This window comes from Hevea brasiliensis, chromosome 14 (assembly GCF_030052815.1).
Source record: "Hevea brasiliensis isolate MT/VB/25A 57/8 chromosome 14, ASM3005281v1, whole genome shotgun sequence".
In the NCBI taxonomy this organism is placed as follows: Eukaryota; Viridiplantae; Streptophyta; class Magnoliopsida; order Malpighiales; family Euphorbiaceae; genus Hevea; species Hevea brasiliensis.
Window position 1 is genome coordinate 74,377,549 of NC_079506.1, and position 20,510 is coordinate 74,398,058.

Below are 20,510 nucleotides of genomic sequence, written 5' to 3' on the forward strand. Positions count from 1 at the left end.
CCATTTATTCAACTGTAATTCAAAGTCCCATTTTATTTACTTAATAAATATATATCTACCATTATCTATTCCTAGTTTTGCATAAAGAAAATAAACATATAAATATATAATTAATAAAAATATCAATTTTATATATTTATCAACTCACCTAATATTGTAGGATTCCAACTCACAAATACCAGTCCTCCTTCCATAAAAACCATAATCCAAAAGTTCCTCTTAAAAATATTATAATATATAAAAATCAAAACTGACCATAAACTTCACTTATCATATTAAATGTCTTACGAAAATTTGACAGCATCTCCTCTTAAAAATTGAGCTAAACTCCCTATAACAAATGTAAATTCAAAATTCAATAATTATTTTAATATACACAAATTTCTAACTTATATCTTTACATAAATATTATTTCCAACACTTTCCACCGAAATCTCAATTATATCACTAAAAATCCAACTAAAACACACACATATATATATTTTTTCTCAAAAATATTCCACAATCAATTAAAAATTCAACCAACACCATATTCTATCTCAAAATAATTTTAGAAGCATCATATATTTTTTTCTAGAATTTTTCTCCAAGTTTTACATTCTAATAAACACTAAAATAAAAACACCACAGAATTAAAATTAAGGAATAAGTCATTACCCAAAGTTTATTTACATCTCAAAAATTTTAAAAATTCATGAGAAAGCTTCTGGAACTTAAATCATGGCCCAAGGTTACTAAAGCCACCACTAGAACCACCATTTACAGCCACTGGATGCCACTCTCTAGGAATGATCATCGGATTTGAAAGCACCAAAATGTTTCTTTTCTCCTCTTAATTCCATAAATACTAATTTTGCAGCATAACTCTCACCCATTTGCTCAAACCAAGCTTTTAAACTTACTTTTTCTCTCTATTTTTCCTCCTTTCTCTCTCTCCAATTTCTTCCATTTTAGGCCACAATTCCTCTCCTCTCATTGTCAACATCCTTCCTTATTGAAGAAACCCAAATTTTTTTGACTTTTTCTCTCCCTCTCACTTTTTCTTCCTCTTCTTCTTTCTTTTTGTTTTTCTCTTTTCTTTCTATTTCCTTATTCTTTTTCCTTTTTTTTATAAAAATCTGCTGGAGAGTCACATGGGCTGGAGAAGTGACTAGCTGTCATTTAAAAAAAAAAAAATTCTATTTTGGTCGTTCAACTCTCCAAAAGTTTATTTTCCATCCCAAAATATATAAGCTTCACTTTTAACTCTAAATTTAAATTAAATTTAATCTTCACTTTTAACTCTAAATTTAAATTAAATTTTTCTCCCCAAAACTTTATAATTTATATTTCTATTCTAATAACAACCAAATTTAATATTTTATAAAAGTTGAGGTGTTATAACTTACTTAAGCATCAGAGAGGTTGTAAAAATTAACTCACTTGATGTTAGCTCTTGTCTTATAGATTTGGACTTGTAAAGAGTCAAAATAGCATCAATCAAACTATAGTTAAATGATTTGGAATGGCTTTAAGGCTAAAATTTGGGCTGACATCTGACTATTTAGTGATGAGAATCCCCTTATTGCTTCTTTTACTATTTTAAGTTTGGCGAATGCTCATGTTATAACTTTTTTATCTGCAAAGGTTGGTGGTTAAAATTTGTTAGTGTTGGATGTGTGGTTTAATAAGAGAAGCAAAACTTTGATTTGCCAAATTCCTTTAGGAAGAAGTTGAATGGTAGATTCATGGTTTTGGTCGAAAGATCCTAAAGGTATCTATTCTGTTTGTAGTGGATATAAGACTTTAATTAATTTACAGTATTTGCAAAATTTACATATCTCTTCAACTACATGGAAGAAGCTTTTAAGTCCAAATTGCCTCCAAAGGTTAAAAATCTAATTTGAAGGGTGGGACATAATTGTATTCCAACTAAGCATGCTTTGTTGCAACGACGTGTTGATATTAATCCTTTGTGTCTAGTGTGCCTATAGTAAGAGGAATCCTTTGCTCATATTTTTCTGTTATGTCCTGTGGCTAATGGATGTTGGCATGGTGCTTTTGATCTTTTGTTGGAAGGCTAAAATGGCTCATTTGTTAAATGGTTTAATTGTAACATTCACCATTTTCTAATGTCAAATTTTCCATCGTTAATGGGAAATTCTTGTGAAACTTAAGGTTTCACGGATAAGGAAAATAGTGGTAAGTTTTATATGTGTGCAAATGCTATGTTATAAAGTTTATATGAATGGTTATCTGTTTGTTTGTTTTTGAAAAGAGTATAAGGTTCTTTTTGGGTAGTATGAACTTCAGCAGCCGAAAGTTAGACTTTCGGTAGCCCAAAATTAGACATTCAGTAGTCGAAGGTCTTTTTTTACTATTGAGGTGTTCTTTTGGTAGTATAGACTTTAACAGCTGAAAGCTCAACTGAAAGTCCCCTCGACAGCCAGGGGGGGTATATATAGTTTTTCACTTTGATTTTCAAGAAAAAAGTTAAAAAGAAACAAATTACCCTTTTCTCTCACTTCACTATTGCATGCAAAAACACATTTTCTACACAAAATTCATCCTCATGAGCAACAAACTTGTGTTAGTTCATTTCTTGGTGAGAAGCTAGGAGTGGATTAAAGTGGTCAAGAGGTTTTATAAAGCTTCAAGGAAAGGTAAGTCTCCTATGATGATTTTTGAAGAAAGTGTGGAATGCATGCTTTGTTTCTTTATTTTTTGATTTAGATAAGAGTGTGAAAACATTATGAGAAAGATGTTTTTAAAGTTATTGCATGTGAGTTTTGATTTGAGGTTTTATGTAATGAAATTGATTTTTTTTTTTTTTTACTTTTGCTTTGGTTTTTATAAGAATTTTGGATGCATGAGTTTTTTATTAGGGTTTCTTATACTAATTGAGAGTTTTCAAAGTTATGAATTAGTTAGATGTACAAGTTGAAAGTGGTTTTTGTGGAAACTAGGGTTTTTTATTGTGTTAGGTTTATATGACTTGAGAAAATCTTGTCAATTTGATCTATTGATGGATGTATTGGGCTCCATCTATTTTGAGTTAGTGGATGTTATGAGAAGGTGTTTGTGTGGTTTGATTGAAGTTTTTAGCTTTTGGGATGAGTTTTTTTTAAGATTTTAGGCATATGGTTTTACGTAAAATTTAGATTGGGAATTCTAAAAATTCTCAGGTTTGGAAGTCGAAAACCATGATTTTGACAGCCAGAGTAACTGTTACTTCTTTGGAGTTTTTGAAGTTCAGGACTTTGACAGTTGAAGTTCCCTACTTTGGCAGCCAGAGTAGCTATTACCCAAAAAGGGCATTTAAGGTTCAAGACTTTGGCAGCCAAAGTTGGTTCTACTTGCCTTATTTTCCTTTTTGTTTTAAAGTTCCAAAACTTGTTTTTAAATACCTTTTAGACCAAGAATAAGTTGTATGATATATTTATAGAGATATAGAGATCTAGATAACTCCTTAGGGTCTGTCTTTTATAGGATTGGATGTGAGGAATCAGGAAGGATACAGTTAAGGATTAGCTACTGTTTGTAATGATAGTGTTTGATAGGCTTCAAGAGATGTAATACTAACCTTAAAGAATGCAATTCTTTTAATGATTATTAATGAGAGCCATGATCATTCGCATACATTATTTCATGATATTATTAGGTTGTTTATATCTAAAACACAAATATATTACATTATTGCATAATTATTGTTGATGCACGATGGATGTTTGATGACCCACTAGTTTCCCTATGGTACAGATATGCTATATATTATGATCATGTATGATGTTATGTTGTAAGACCAGCTGAGGCCTAACAAGTCCTTGGCTCACAATTTATGATAGAGAAAGACCTGAGGAGCTTCTTTATGAGCCAAACACATTAATTATGTTATGAATTTAAGAGAAAGTCCTAAGGAGCACCTATATGAGCTAAGCAAATTGGTTATAGGAAATTATTGATGACAAATCCATCTTATATGAATTGTTTATGATGTGTAAACTCATTTGACTGATGCATTGCATTTGTATGAACTGAATAATATAATAAATGTTTTAGTTGGTTTACTCACTAAGTTTCTCCAAGCTTACTCCTTTCCCTTAACCCTAGGTAAAGCCTTACAAGATTATAGTTGTCTCCTAGAAGAGCTAGCAAGAGGTAGAGTTTTAGCAAGTTCTTTTGTGTACTTGAGTTATATAGTAGGCATGTGATATATGAAATGTTAGATACTGTGCGTGGTTTCAAAGGATTGTACTATATAATGTGTAAGGAAAAGAATAGAATAGTTGTATGTACACCTAAATCCATAAGCACTCTTTTGTACTATGTATGAATGGAAGTATGAATTATATTTTAGCATTTTGTGAGAAATGTGATAAGGTTCAAAATTCTGAACCATTTTTAAAAGAAAATGTTTTATGTTATGATGGAAATGCTAAAGAGTAATTGTTTGTGAGTTGCTTGGGTTTTTGGGTTCCGATAGCCTTAAGCTGACCCATTCCTTAGTGCCAGTAATGGCTCCTTAGTTGGGTCATTAGATTAATGCTATGATTATGCAATTGGATAGAGATAATTTGTAGTTCTAGTGCATGATTGTGTGGTTTCTATGGAGCAGCCATGATGGTTGTTAATGGAATAATGTTAGGAAGGGTTCTATATAGATTGTTAATGGGGCTGCTACTTTCTTAATTGAGTGGATTAAGGCACAAACTTCAAGTTCTTTTACATTTGCAGTGTGTGATGATTAGGCCAATAGGGATAGGGCAATCAAATGGTGACCATCTCGGGTTAGATGGTTGGAGTGTAGCATTGATGCAGCTTTGATTGTGCGGGATAATTGTTTAGGCTTGGGTTGGGTGCTTCAAGATAAGGCAAGTTGCATGAGGGTAGCGTCAAGTTGTGATACATGGTCTAATGACTTAAGATTATGAAAGCTCTTAGTTTTCGGAAGGCCTTTAGCTAGTTAAAGGCAAAGGATTTTTCTAATGTGGCACTTGAGATGGATTCACTAATTACAATTCAAGCTTCAAGGAGTTATCATGTGGATGATTCTTATTTTGGATTGATTGTGCTTAATTGTAGGAATTTACTTTTGTAAGGAAAAACTTACTTAAATACAGTCCATCATAAATTTAAGACACAAAATATGTAGATTTCATATATTTTACATACGGATGCCATTATACATATTGTGTCTTAATTTAGTGATGGACTGAATTTAAACAAGAATATCACTTATTACATAATATAGATTAAAGTTATGAGATGAGGTGAATTTGATCTAATTTATTTAAGAAAAAATTACTATTTAATAATCTATTTTAATAAAATTAATTATTTAATTATTCTATTTTAAAAAATATATTAATTCATCTCTATATTTTTATTTTATCTATTTTTTACTTATTTCGTCTAGTATAAATCAAATTTTATATTAATCAATATATTTAAAATTAAAAAAATTTCTGATACATGGCTAAATAATTTAAAGATTAGAAAATAAATAAACTATATAATTATATTTTTTTAGTTATATGAACAAAATAAAATGGATTAAAGAGTAAAGTAAATAAAAGTTAGATAATTAATATATTTTTTAAAATAAATAACTAAATAATTAGTTTTGTTAAATTAGATGCTTTATTTAAACCAGATTCGTGTCAGGCGAAAAAGGAAACCTCGTGACCGAAGTAGATGCTAAAATGCTAAATTACCATTTTGTCCTCTATAGGTAGAAACTACCAAAACTCAACCGGGTCAGGTACCACTCTACCAGTTCAACGTCCGAAAAGATTTTGGAGTTTCAACTTCCATAAACAAAACAAGATTCAGAATGAGAGCCATTTCAATTGGTTCTTCTAAATCCCGAAAAACGAATTAAATGGGGACTGGACCCACAAGCCCTCAAATCTTCAACCCCGTGAACTAGTCACCATTGTTGTTTTCTACTAGTTCCAGTCCTTCCCGTTCTCTCTTCTATTTATAGCTTCAACCGCATCATCACCCCCCTTCAAATTCAGATTCCTTGTTGAGATTTCCTCTTTGGTTGTTTGTTTTGGTTTTTAGGTGGGATAAGTTGTTTTTGGTTGGTGGGTTGCTTGCTGTAATGGCGGATTCATGGGTGATAATGGTGACTGCGCAGACACCTACTAATATAGCAGTGATAAAATACTGGGGGAAGAGGGATGAGAAGCTTATTTTGCCTGTTAATGATAGCATAAGTGTTACTCTGGATCCTGCACATCTTTGTACTACCACTACTGTTGCCGTCAGTCCTAGTTTTGCTCAGGATCGGATGTGGCTTAATGGGAAGGTATCAATTTAGTTGCATTTTCCCTTTTTTTCACTTCTTAGTTGGATTGGGTTTTTGGGTTGCTGAAGAAAAGAGTTGAAATAAATGAAAATTCTTATGGTGAATTTTTCTGGATTTAGTTTTGTTTTTTATCTGTAGAATGGCTGTTTGGGAGTTCACTTGAATGAGCTTAATCATACATGCTCCATTGGGCAATTTTCTTTCTTCAAATTTTGAGAGTATAAGCTCCTATGATCAAGTGATTCTGTCGAGTAAGATTTATTTCTATCCATATTAATGCAATCAACACTTAAATGAAGGAAATTTGTTTTTGCTATCAAAACTTAAATGGAGGAAAATTGTTTTTGCTGAAAAATTGTTGAGGAGACCAAGAAAACAAAAAATACTGAACTCTAATTATCTGAATTTTCCTTCTTTCCTTCCCCAGTAACAAACTCGCTGAGGATTTGTATCTTATGCTAACCACAAATATAATAAGTCAACTCAGCCTACTGGAAGTACTTTGTGCAATTTATGCAACACTTAAAATGCTAATTTTGGTTCTTTGCAACTAAAGCAAATTGTTAATTTTTGTTGATTTGCATGCAGAATTTCTGTTGCCTTTGTGTTGATTCATGGCTCTTTTGGTTTTTGCTGGTTAGTGTAGGAGATTTCCCTTTCTGGGGGCAGGTACCAAAATTGTTTAAGGGAAATTCGTGCTCGAGCCTGTGATGTTGAGGATAAAGAAAGGGGTATCAAGATTTCAAAGAAGGATTGGGAGAAATTGCATGTACATATAGCTTCATATAACAATTTCCCTACTGCTGCTGGATTGGCTTCTTCAGCTGCTGGTTTTGCTTGTCTTGGTAAAGATTATATTCTCAAATTTTCTTGCATATTAATTCAATTTAAACCAACCCAACCCCCAACACCAGCCCGCCGCACTCCCACTTCTCTCTCTCTCTCTCTCTCTCTCTCTCTAAACATGGTTGACAAGTATACAGTTTCAAAATATATTTTCTGGTCCCTTTTGTTTATGATGAAGCTGCTCATTGAAAAATTATGATCTGGGTTGTATTATTTGGAAATATATTTTGTTCTGGTCACTAAAAATGGATTGATTCCTTAATTCAACTTTATTAAGGATGAAAATAACATGTGATTTGAGCATACCTTTTTATCATGTGCTGGAAACACTAATTATTCTAGAATCTAGAACTCATAGCTTGAAAGGAATTTTTTTGAGGTTTAACTGGTCATAGCAAGCCTTCTATGACATGTTATCTCTGTCATTAATTTATGTTCATAGGCTTTGTCTGTTTTCTTATGCCTTGTACTGGCATAATCTTATAATCTGCTGCATGTAGGAATTATGACTCTTAAGTAGCATTGATTTTAAGTGAGTCAAGCTGACTCTAGAATCAAGATGTGCTTTTAGAGCAGATAACCTTAGTACTGATATGATTCTGAGAGCACAAGCGGGCTTATTTTCATTATTATTTTCAATTTGCTGACACAGAGCTTTTTATTGGTCAATCTGCATGGTTGAATGATAGACAGTACATTTTTTTTCAATTTATTGTATCCATATATGGGAATTTTACTTGCCTGGTAACAGGATTTTGTCTGGTCTTTATTCCTTTTTTGGAACCTCATTATTCATGAAGTTTGTTATCAATATTTTTGTGAAGGCACTATATTGAGTATGATTGCATTGTGGCCTTGTTGAATTGATCCACTTGACATGATTAAAAAAGTTCATGTGAATCTGCCAAATGAGCCAGAATTGCTCTTCATTATTCTGCTTTGAACAACCACTTCTTTGATTTTCAGCTTTACATGTGCCAACCTCTATCTTTAATTTTAGTATTTACGGGACAGAAGAATTCATCAAGAATATATCTGATTTTTCAAGTTGTATTGCAGTTTTTGCCCTTGCAAAGCTGATGAATGCTAAAGAAGATAATAGTGAGCTTTCTGCTATTGCAAGGTATATCATTTATGGTTGACACATATTTCCATTTTCAAGGTGCTTAGTGCTTCGTTGCAATGGATGTTTGTCTTTATGCTTATAATTTTGAGTAGCGTAGTTCACTTTCATTGCTGGAGGCATTCTGCTTGTATGCAGCTTTAGAATTTACTATTTCATAACATATATTAAGGGCCTGTTCACTTGTGAAACTGGCGTAGTTTTCTGGAAAACTTTTCTAAGAAAGCTGGACAACAGAATTTCGTGTTTACATGTGCCAGTTTTCTAAATTTTAACTAAGATTTGGAAAACAGCGTTAAGTTGTTTTTCACTGTTTTCCTTTATAACAAAGATTTTTTTTTCCAAATGGAAAACCATGACTTTTTTTATAGCCAAAATTATGTTATAACTTTTTAATATGTAAAATTGAATAATTATTTAGAAAAATATTTATTTATAATGGTAAAAAATTAATCATATTATTATAAAATGAATAAATAACACATCAACAAAATTTAAAAATGAAATAAAATTTTAAATATGTTTTACAGTGATTTTTTTAATTGTAAAAGATATGGATAATTTTTTTATTTTTTTAAACCAAAAAATTGTTTTCTATTATTTTTCAGGTGAATACAATTTCCATGTTTTCTATAGAAACTGAAAACTGTAATTTTCTTAAAAAATGGAAAATGGAAAATAGGAAACTGTTTTCCACAAGTAAACAGACCCTAAATGTTCATAGATATGCTTTATGCCTACTATTTCATATTTACAATGGTTTTTTTTTTTTAATTATTGCAAGAAATGACTTCAAGTTTTTTTCCCCCTTTAACTTATTTGTTGGATTGAATTATGTGTGGCTTTTTGTTTATAATTCTGAATGCCCTGGTGCATCCATCATTTCTGGTCATTTGTTTATAACTGGTATTTCAAATTTTTGTCATGGTGGGTATCAACAAGTAACTATGTCATTTTATTTTTCTATTTCCTGCTGCCTTGAATTATTTTATAGTTGTCATATATTTTATAATTTATATTTATATATCTTAGATGTCCATATAAGTTGGATTCAAATGTTTGATATTCTGTTAACTTTGTTTCTTAGACAAGGTTCAGGCAGTGCTTGTCGTAGTTTGTTTGGTGGATTTGTGAAGTGGAAAATGGGAAAGGTAACATTGATTTGAGGTTCATCTTTGGTGCCTTCAGTGTAGGAGGTGCTTTGCCATTTTGAGCGGTCATATCTAATGGATTTATTAATTCATCTCAAGGTTGAGGATGGAAGTGACAGCCTTGCTGTTCAAGTTGTAGATGAGAAGCACTGGGATGATCTTGTTATTATTATTGCTGTGGTATGTTTCTTCTCTTATTTAACACTTGTACTGGTCTTGGCCTCTTGGATTAAGTACTTCTGAAACTATGTTGGATTAAGTACTTCTGAAACTATGTTGACATGCTGTTTCTTAAAATTTCCTTCATAGTGGCTTTGGCTCAATCATTTTATTTTAATTAACTAAATTTATTTATTTATTTTACATTCTATCCTATTCTGTGGTAGTGTAGTGAGAGTTACTGCTCAAAAAACTTCATTTGTCGGCTTTTTTTAATTAGTAGTGCATATTTATGATAAATGTTCTTTGAAATTTGCAACAGGAAACATGTATTCATATGATTGGTTTCATGAGATGTTTTACTCTGCATTTACTTGATTTTTATTTTATTTATTTGTTTATGACAACATCTTCATGTCCCACCTGTGGATATCTGTATATTTTAAACTTCTACTGTATATTATCTCTCCATTTTGCTGAATTTGGAACATTAAGAAGTAAGTTCCATGTGTAACCACACATACAGGCGCGTTTCCTGCCTGCAATGCAAGCATGCTAAATGTTAGAACAAGTTGGTGGTAAAAAACAGGAAGTTTTGTATAGATTGTCAAATAATAGCTTCTAATTTTCTCCTAATTTTGAGCTCCCATAAAATAGATGTGGGAGTTTTCTCAATGTTTTTGGTTACCACAATCCGCTTATATCTTGTATAGCTGTGAAATGCGTTCTAAATATCTTAGAAGAAACATGATATGGTACTGGTCACTGCATATTGTGGTGCAAACACTTTTGGTGCAATGAAACATGCACAACTATTTTAGATTTTGTGATAAGATGTTTTAGTTTATTTATAGTATTATAAGTTTTAGTTTCTAACATACCAAATCTGATCTGCATTAATAACATCATGCTATAGAGATTCATTTTTTCTCATTTAGCAATTACTTCTCTATGCTACATGTTCTTGTAATCTCATTGTTTATTTTGTTTTCCAGGTAAGTTCACGGCAGAAGGAAACGAGTAGCACCACAGGAATGCGTGAGACTGTTGAAACCAGCTTGCTTTTGCAACATAGAGCTAAGGTGATTTTTAATTCTTTAATTATATTTCATGCAGCTGATTTTCTATAAGGTTGTCTCCCTATTCAAGGAAAGTCTTCTCAATGACTGATGTTTATGAGTTTAAAGTAGGGCTAGTGTCCTATACCAGATCATAATTGTGCTTCGTAGTTTGGCCATATTATTTTCATTGGGATTACTCTCCTTCAGATTTTGTATTTTTTTAGTGCACTCTTTCTTTGATGTTAGTTGTTTTCATATTATGTCATTTATAGATTAATATGAGTGTTCAAATTTTGATTGAACTTTTGGAGATACTTTCCTCTTTGATTTTAACAGGAGATAGTACCAAAACGCATTGTACAAATGGAAGAGTCCATAAAAAACCGCAATTTTGCATCTTTTGCACACTTAACATGTGCTGATAGTAACCAGTTCCATGCTGTCTGCATGGATACATGTCCTCCAATTTTCTACATGAACGATACATCACACAGGCAAGTTTCATTTCCAGTTTGACATGGAAATATAAGCTGTTCCAAATATTTATTCATGTTCTGATTGGGGTATCAAACTCTAGATTTTAATATTAATATAATGATTTTGTTGCAGGATAATCAGCTGTGTTGAAAAATGGAATCGTTCTGTAGGAACACCTCAGGTTTGTTTACTTTTTAGCTTTCATTTGGACAGGATACATCACAATTTTAGAAGAGAAATCATAAAAAATTAGAAACACGGTTTTTGGAGTTCAAAAGTAGCTACAGTAATAGTCATTAATCAATATTCAGTCATAGGTTATAATTTTCTTGTTTTATACTTGAGGCATGCATTATTACACTTGATATAATGATAGTAGTGTTTGCAAATTGCCTTTCCAATGATTAACATTTCCCCTTCGTGTTATTGACTTGTTAATTTTAGGTGGTTTCAGTTTTTGAAACTTAAGACTTGTATATGCTTTCAGAATGCCTGGACATGAGGCTGCTTCTTACTTGTGTCAATTTTTGTTCCAAACTGTTAATTTCTGTTGCTATTGAAATATTATGTTAATTTCACTTGGAAAAGGAAAATTTAATTTTCAAGCCTCATGGTTGGATTGAGCTCTTTCTATCTGCCCGTCAGTCATAATCTGATTGGGCATGTCTTTTTTTTTGGTCTTTTAGCCAATCTTATTATAGAAATTAAAGCAACATAGATGGTTTAGAGGCACCCTGATAAAACATTGTGCATTCCATGTGAGATATTGCTGATTAGTAGCACAGTCGACTAATAGTGAGCAATTGACAGGTGGCTTATACTTTTGATGCTGGGCCTAATGCAGTTCTAATTGCACATAATAGGAAGGCCGCTGCCCAGTTACTGCAGAAGCTGCTTTTCTATTTCCCTCCAAATTCTGATACTGAATTAAACAGGTACTTTTCTTTGGATATTAACAACACAATATAAACTGTCTCTTACACTTTGTTTGGGAGGAGATTAAGGAAGTAAGGTAAGGTTTTTTTTACAGTAATGTAAGATAAAGTAATGAAAGGTAAGATAAGGTTTTTTTAATATTACGTTTTTTTTTGGAGGAAAGTAAGGTAAATGATAGTTTACTAAAGTTATGTTGTTTGGATCAAAGGTATGAGAAAGTAAAGAACAGTAATAACTAATATTTAATTTATAAAAACTTTCCAAACACCCCAATTTGGTGGATTAAGAAATTGAGGGTTTTTGGAGGGTTTTTGGAGGTTTTAACAACCCTCAAAAACCTTAATTTCCCCATAAAACTTCCCTCCCAAACTAGTTCATATGTCTTAATTACATTAAAAAAATCTTATCCTACCTCCAAAAACTTGCTCCCAAATGAAATGTTAATGGAAGATACGATAAACTAACAAAAAATGGAAGACTCAATAAAAGGATTAAGTGCAGTATTTTCAGGGCTGCTTCTTACAGAACCTTGTTAGATGAGTATTCTGATTATACCTTTTTCTCTCTCAAGTTATGTTCTTGGTGATAAGTCAATACTAAAAGATGCTGGGATTGAAGATTTGAAGGATGTGGAAGCATTGCCACCACCTCCAGAAATTAAAGATGCCCCAAGGTACAAAGGGGATGTTAGTTATTTCATCTGTACAAGACCAGGCCAGGGTCCGGTTTTGCTCTCTGATGAAAGTCAGGCTCTTCTCAGCCCTGAAACTGGGCTCCCTAAATAAAAGGGGTATCCGTTGCCCTTTCTCTTTCACTTCTGTTATCTTGCGGTGTCGAGGCAAACCTCACTTTGAGCCTGATGATTGTTTTCTGTAATTGAAGTTACAGGGAAGCAATCCTCTGTAACTGTTCCTTACGAACTTGCTGTGATGCGGCTTTTGTCTTGCATTTGTAATTCATTTTTTTGCTTCAGGGTCCATTTAGAGTTTACTTGTGAAGAACAGTTCATTTAAGTTTCTTTCAGCCACAAGTCTTGAAATAGCTTATACAGTGATTCAAAAAAAATTCTGTATTTCTGTTGCTCTGTTCAGTGAATAAATTCTTAGTTGTTTGCCTGAAATTGTTGGTTCTCCAGCTTTTCGTTGCCCCTGGTTATGATTAGTTTTGCAAGATTCAATGATTTAACCAGTTAGATTCAATTTTCTAAAGATCCTGGGATGTGTTTTTTTTTTTCATCTTTACACCTGGGGATTGCAGCTTGGAATATTTCTGGCTTAAGCAAATGAATCATTGGACTGATGGGTTTGTCAAACACCAAACTGTTTGTGATAGTCTTCTAAAACTTGGTTGTGCTTCTTTGGAGCCTGCAAAGTTTTAGAAGCCATCACATTGGCTAATACTTGGGTCCTGAAGCAGCATGTGTGACGCTGCCTGCGAAAATCAATTTCTCTGTATGTGTAATGCTTAATATTTTTAATATTCAAATTTATTTTAAATTTAATTAAAATTCATTATAAAAAGTCTCAAATCCAATTATAATTATTCGAATAATGTCAAATATATTTAGTTTTATATATTTTAATTAATAATTTAAATAATCATTATATTTGGCTCAATGTCTTACTATATATATATGTGAAGAGAAAGGAAACATTTGATTTACCTAAAATACCCTTCATTATTTATATTATTTATAATTATTTATTATTTAAAGTAAATATGTTAGGGTATATATAAATTTAAAATTATTAACCAACTTGTATTTAACTTTAATTCAAAATAAAATTTAATAAAAAATAACTAACTATAAAAAAAAACTCATGTTTTCTAAATAAAAAAAATTACGTGACTAATTTGTTATTATTCAAAAACCTTTAATTTAATTGGTTATGTTAATTTTTTATTTAAATTTAAGTTTTATTTTATTAAAGAATATTTTTAATTAGAATTGCATCTCGCACACTATGGGGACATGAAACATAGATATATAACTCCACTATAAACCTAAATATCTTTAGTTTTTAATTAAATTAATTAAATACATAGCTTTATTATTTACAAAAAGAGTTCTTACGATGATAAAATTTTATATACAAACATTTTTTATAATTTATAATTTTAAAATAAATCAATTTTATTTTTTCTATTACTAACTACTCCTTCTAAGATGATTATGTTCATATATGTTTTCATAGTCTTAATCTAAAATTGATAGTATATATATGTATATATTTTATAACATTATTAATTTAGAGGTATCTTTATTTTTTTTAATAATATATTAATTCTTAAAAAAATTCAGAATATTTAAAATTTATTTATTAATTAGCATAGAATTTTTTTAAAAAATATATATATAAATTAAATTATAAATATAAATAATAAGTATAACATGCACGTAACTAGAAATTAGCAGATTAAAATATATAATGTCTCAATTACAACAAAAGAGGAAGCACTTAAACTGAATAGCAAAATAACGTATATTAAAGGGCAATAACAAAAGAAAAAGAATTAAGAAAAGACCTTAATTTTTAAAAAATTTGTAATTCCATTTCAAATTAAAAAAATTCACCAATTAAAGTTTAGACTTTTGAAAATTATACAATTATCCCTATTATCAGTTCTCGTCTAGCAGTATGGTGGATTGATAGTGTTGATATTTCCATCTTACAGCCAAATTTTAATTTTGTGGATACAATGGTTAATCTGGTCACTCGTAATTGCTTAAGCCATGTCACTTTTGTTTATGGTAGTCGAGGCTCAACTCACCGAGCCTCTTTTCGAGAGAATATGCAAGCTTTTTACCCTTATCAACCTGAACCTTGGTAATGCATTGGAGATTTCAATGCTATAGCATCACAAGCAGAGAAATTGGGTGAAAAAAGAGTAACTTCTTCTCAAGATATATGGCTGATTTTGTTGATCATTGTTAGTTGGTGGATTTGGAATTTAAGGGGCCTCTTTACACATGGTTTAACATGCAGTTTCAGGAAAATGCAATTCTAGAATGTCTTGATCGTGCCCTTACCTCTATTGAGTGGAGAGAAGTCTTTCCTATGGCGTATTTATTACATGAAGCCATGATTGGATCGGATCATCGGCCACTAGTGCTTTTGCTGGAAGGTAGAATTTTCAAGCGGCATTTCTTGTTCTGTTTCGAATCTAAATGGCCCCAACACAGAGATTGCTCCTCAGTCGTAGCTTCGATATGGAACAAGCAAATCAGAGGGTCACCAATGTTTTGTTTTGATGCTAAATTGAAAAGTTGCAGGAAGGCATTAAGCCAATGGAGTTGGATTCATTTCAGAGTTACTCAAATTGAGATCCAATAGATAAAAAATGAATTGGAAGACATTTATAGCAGAACTGCAGAAGCTTATAACAAAGCGACAGAGCTACAACTTTTGAAGAGGCTTAATGATTTGTGGAGACAAGATAAAGCGCACTGGAGTCAGCGGTCTAGAATCAGTTGGTTAATGGAAGGAGACAGAAACTCCAGATTTTTCCACCTTTCTAATATTCAAATGCTGTTTTTGATTTGGGATGAAAGAACGCGCTAGGACCAGATGGTTTTCCTGGTTTGTTCTACCAGCAGAATTGGGATATTGTTAAGGAAGATTTGTGTCAAGCTGTGATAAGCTTTTTTATTTCAAGGCATATGTTGAAAGATCTAAACAGATTATCGTTCTAATCCCAAAATGTAAAAGCCCTATTTCTGTTCATCAATAAAGACCAATTAGCTTGTGTAATTTTGTCTATAAAGTTATATCTAAAATCATTGTGAACAAATTAAAACCTTAGATGGGTACTCTAATATCTCAATACCAAGCAGCTTTCATCCCTTCCAGGGCCATTCAAGACAATATTATCATTGCTCATGAAGCTTTTCATTAGCTTGGAACTTCAAACAACAGATCTTATCATATGGCAATAAAGCTGGATATGCACAAAGCATATGATCAGGTGGAATGGTCCTTCTTGGAAAAGGCTCTCCTGCAGTTTGGTTTTGCTCCAGCATGGGTTCATTTTGTCATGCAGTGTATTACTACTGTGAGATTCTCTATCCTTATTAATGGAAACCCAACTCATAGTTTTGCTCTTTCTAGAGGTCTTTGACAAGGAAACCCTTTGTCACCTTACCTTTTCCTATTTGTTAATCAGGCTCTCTCTTGTTTGATCACTAAGGCGTTGAATAATGGGCAAATTAAGGGGTTCAAGGCGTCAAGGCATACCCTTGTTATTATTGATGCTTTTTTTGCGGATGATACGCTTCTATTTTGGAGGGCCACTCGAATGAAGCAGCTTCTATCCTTGACACTTTAACGAAGTATTCAGCAGCAGTGAATTTTCACAAATCATCCATCTATTTTAGCAAGCGTACACGGTACACCTTTGCCCATGAAGCACCATATACTAGCACTGCTTAATATGCAGGAGATGCATTCAGATGACAAATAACTTGGGCTTCCGTCTCTTTGGGGAAAATCCAAAGTCCAGGCATTAAACTTTGTGAAGGAAAAGATCTTGGCCAAAACCCAATCCTAGAAGCAGAAGTTGTTATCACAAGCAGGAAGGGAAGTGCTCATCAAGTCTGTATTGAGCACCATTCCAACAAATTCAATGGCTATTTTCCAATATCCTATAAGCTTTTGCAAAAAGCTTAATAGTTTGCTAGCAAATTTTTGGTGGGGTAGGAAAGAGGATGAAAGGAAATTGCATTGGATTAATTAGAGCAATGTGTCTCATCCAAAGTCTGAAGGTGGTTTGGGCTTTAGAGATTTCAGACTCTTGAACTTGGCTTGTCTTGCTAAGCAATGCTGCAGGCTGGGCTAAAATCCTCAAGGGAATTTATTTTGCCCATACAAGCTTACTATCGGTTACATCTATCCGAAAAGCTCCGTTTGGCAGGTTTAGATGTCCTTAAAGAAGGTCTACGGTAGAATATTGGAGATGAAAGAGATTCTTTAATATGGTTTGACCCTTGGGTCCCTGGTATAGAGGGTTACAGGGTTGAAAGACCTGCCCACTTTCCCCCCAACATAAATTTAGTATTAGACCTTATAGATCATGACTTAGTGCAATGGAAAGCTGATATTGTGGAAGATTTATTTAACCCAACTAATGGAACAGCTATAAAATCCATTCCTGTTGGTCCTCTTGGTACCAAAGACTCTCAGGTGTGCATTTCGATAATTCAGGCAACTATTTACTACTGTCAAGCTATAGGAGGTTAACTTATCATAGGCTACAGTCGCTCATTGCAAGACCTCATCACTCCTATGAAGGAGCGGAAGCGTGAAAAACACAAGTTTATACCATTGAATTTAAAAATTTTCACCTAGGATCACATGCATCATGCAAGATTTATTTTTATCTATTTGATTTCAATGATAAACAACATATTAAAACTCTTTTAATATGTTTTTGGATCTGTATTTGCCATTTAAGATTTTAAAATTAATTAGATTAATTTTAGAACCCTAGATTAAATCGAGAATGATTACACTAACCTCTTGATGCACTGCAGCGTGTCTGCGCCTTTAAGATTCATCTTCAGGACACCAGATGTTGCCCATCTAGCTTGTCAACACCAAGAACACCTATGGCAGCCCTTGAACAGCTTCTAAAGCTTTTTCTATTAATTAGAAATTCAAGTTCTGCCTTTTAAGAGATTAGAGATGTAAACAGGACACTAGAAACAATTTCTAGCGTTCTTAATTCAAGAGATTGATGGCTAATCTCTTTGAATTGATGAGAGATGAAGAAGAATATATGAAGAGCCTCAAAATGGCGTGACAAAGGAGAGGAGTGGCTGCTGGTTGTTTTTCTTTTCATAACAACACTTAAATAGCTAGGTTAACACATTAAACGCTTGCCACATGTCACCATTTGATTAGCTCTAGGTTTAAGTGACCCAATCACATTGTGCCAAGTGTCAAACCTATATTTAATCTTGATTTTAATCATCTTAAATGATTAAAAAACATTTGGCAAGCTTATGTGTAATCCCATGTGTCACCATCTCATGGTGCCACGTGTCACACTGTGAAATGACCAAAATGCCCCTGTGTCTTAATTTTGAGTTCCTAACCCAAAATAATTATTTTTCTTCTTCTAATTAATTTATATCAAATATAAATTAATTAATTAATCTCTATTAATTAATTTTTCATTAATTAAATTCATATTTAAACACTTTAAATATAAATTTAATTTATACTATACATCCAATAATCTAGATTTGGTTTCAAGTCATGCTAGGGACTTTGCAATTTAATTGCAAACCAAACCTATTTAATTAATTAATTAAACTCTTTAATTAATTAATTAAATCATATTTAAATAGGTGATAACTTGTGTATGTGTGTGACTTACTAGGCTCATCACTAATTGGCAATGAGACATGATATCAACTCTTAATATCATCAGAACTCTTTCTTACCATAAATGATTTCTCTAAATTATTTTATGAACCTCATAGACCATGGTTAACACCTAGCATAGCATGCCATGGCCACCCAATTAGTAATAAGGTCTACCTTAAATGAAGCTATAATCATATGTTACCATGCACTAGAATCTCTCTGTTACAAAATCCCAACTCAAGCTGGAGTCATGGTTTATGTCAAACTCCATTTGCTATGAATATTATGTTCTCTTTTAATTCCAGTTCTTGATTAAAAAGATTTTCTCATCAGAAACTCTTTTCTGAATAAATCTATCTGTCCTAGCCAGGAACTTGAAACATCAAGAACAATTAAATGAACATAGGATTTTAACTCTATTTACTTAGAGGAACAGATTCCATCTTGATCAACACCTACCTCCATATATAACTAGTAGGAGCCAACAGATGCCCATATACCCATACACAGTACAAGTATGAAAGCAGTATCAAACTCAAACTACCTATATACAAGATAACTGTGTTACCTCAGGTCTAAAGATTATATGCACTGATATGATTTATGACAAAATATTGACAAGAGCAAACTCCATGTGCTTGTCATAAGTGTCACTGGTTCGGCCTACTTATCATTTATAAGTGCCTATCATGTTTGTTATATGGCATGAGACTCACCATTCCATCTTATTTATATCTCATACAAATAACTTGGGAACAAACATGAATACAATCTTTCTGGATAAGTCATGTCCTTATTGTGAAGTATCATCGATTGTGAACCTATTTATGATACTTTGTGCTAGAAATATTGTCACTCATATTCTTAACAACTTAAGAATAATATTTCTAACAAAATATCAATGGACCTTTTCTATTACACATAAATATATTATGTAAATGGAAAAGTGGAAATGCCTTTTATTAATAAAAATATGTACAAGATACATACTAAATGATATGCTCTAGAGCATACTACTAACAATCTCCCACTAGCACTAGAGCCATTCATTACAATATCTTAGACCTATCTTCTCAAGATGTCGGTCTAACTGAGTCTATGACATAGGCTTAGTGAATGGATCTGCTGGATTTTTAGCTGATGCTATTTTCTGCATGGCTACATCGCCTCGCCCAACTATTTCTCTGATAATGTGGTAGCGCCTTTCTATGTGTTTGGATTTCTGGTGAGACCTTGGTTCCTTAGCTCAGATGATCGCTCCATTGTTGTCACGATTGTAATGGAACTGCCGACTCAATGGAAGGAACTCTTGTAAGTTCTATCACGAACTTCTTTATCCAACGACTTCCTTTGCAAGATCTCGATGCGAGAATATACTCAGCCTCTGTAGTGGAATCTGCAGTCGTGCTCTGTTTGGAACTCTTCCAACTGACTGCACCTTCATTACAAATAAACACATATCCAGAGGTAGACTTTCTATCATCGATATCTGATTGGAAGTCAGAATCAGTATAACCATCCAATTGCAAGTCTGCACCTCCATCTCAAGTACTTAAGGATATTCTTGACAGCTATCCAGTGTTCCAAACCTGGATTGGATTGATACCTGCCAGTCAAACTAACAGCATATGCGATATCCGGCCTAGTACACAACATTGCATACATTAAACTTCCAATAGCCGAAGCATATGGAATCCTGGCCATCTTATCTCTTTCTTCAGGTGTCTTTGGAGACATCTCTTTAGAAAGGTGGATACCATGTCTCACTGGTAACAATCCTCTCTTGGAATCAAGCATGTTAAACCTCTTTAACACCTTTTCCAAGTATAGACTTTGGGATAAACCAATTATTCTTTTCGCTCTATCTCTATAGATGCGAATCCCAAGAATATAGGTTGCCTCCCCTAAGTCTTTCATGGAGAATGTATTTGACAACCATACCTTTATAGTCGTCAACATACCTGTGTCATTACCCATCAACAGTATGTCATCCACATATAAGACAAGGAAAGTGATAGCACTGTCACTAACCTTCTTATATACACATGGCTCATCCTCATTGTTGATAAAATCAAAGGATTTAATGGCTTCATCAAA

At 32.6% G+C, this 20,510-nt stretch overlaps 1 protein-coding gene across 1 annotated transcript; it reads left to right on the forward strand.

Moving 5' to 3' along the window:
* The first annotated feature begins 5,723 nt into the window (after positions 1-5,723).
* LOC110634581 (diphosphomevalonate decarboxylase MVD2, peroxisomal) lies at positions 5,724-13,165 on the forward strand. The gene is made up of 10 exons (XM_021783633.2): positions 5,724-6,292; positions 6,939-7,137; positions 8,198-8,261; positions 9,349-9,412; positions 9,512-9,592; positions 10,567-10,653; positions 10,969-11,126; positions 11,242-11,290; positions 11,920-12,044; positions 12,617-13,165. Exons 1-10 carry the CDS (start codon positions 6,086-6,088, stop codon positions 12,828-12,830), a joined length of 1,248 nt encoding a protein of 415 aa, XP_021639325.2. The 5' UTR covers positions 5,724-6,085; the 3' UTR covers positions 12,831-13,165.
* The last annotated feature ends 7,345 nt before the right edge of the window (positions 13,166-20,510 follow it).

Coding starts and splice junctions, on each gene's coding strand:
- LOC110634581 (XM_021783633.2), top strand. CDS start 6,086: ATGGCGGATTCATGGGTGATAATGGTGACTGCGCAGACACCTACTAAT. Junction 8,262..9,348: donor GAGCTTTCTGCTATTGCAAG/GTATATCATTTA, acceptor TTTGTTTCTTAG/ACAAGGTTCAGGCAGTGCTT. Junction 9,413..9,511: donor TGAAGTGGAAAATGGGAAAG/GTAACATTGATT, acceptor ATTCATCTCAAG/GTTGAGGATGGAAGTGACAG.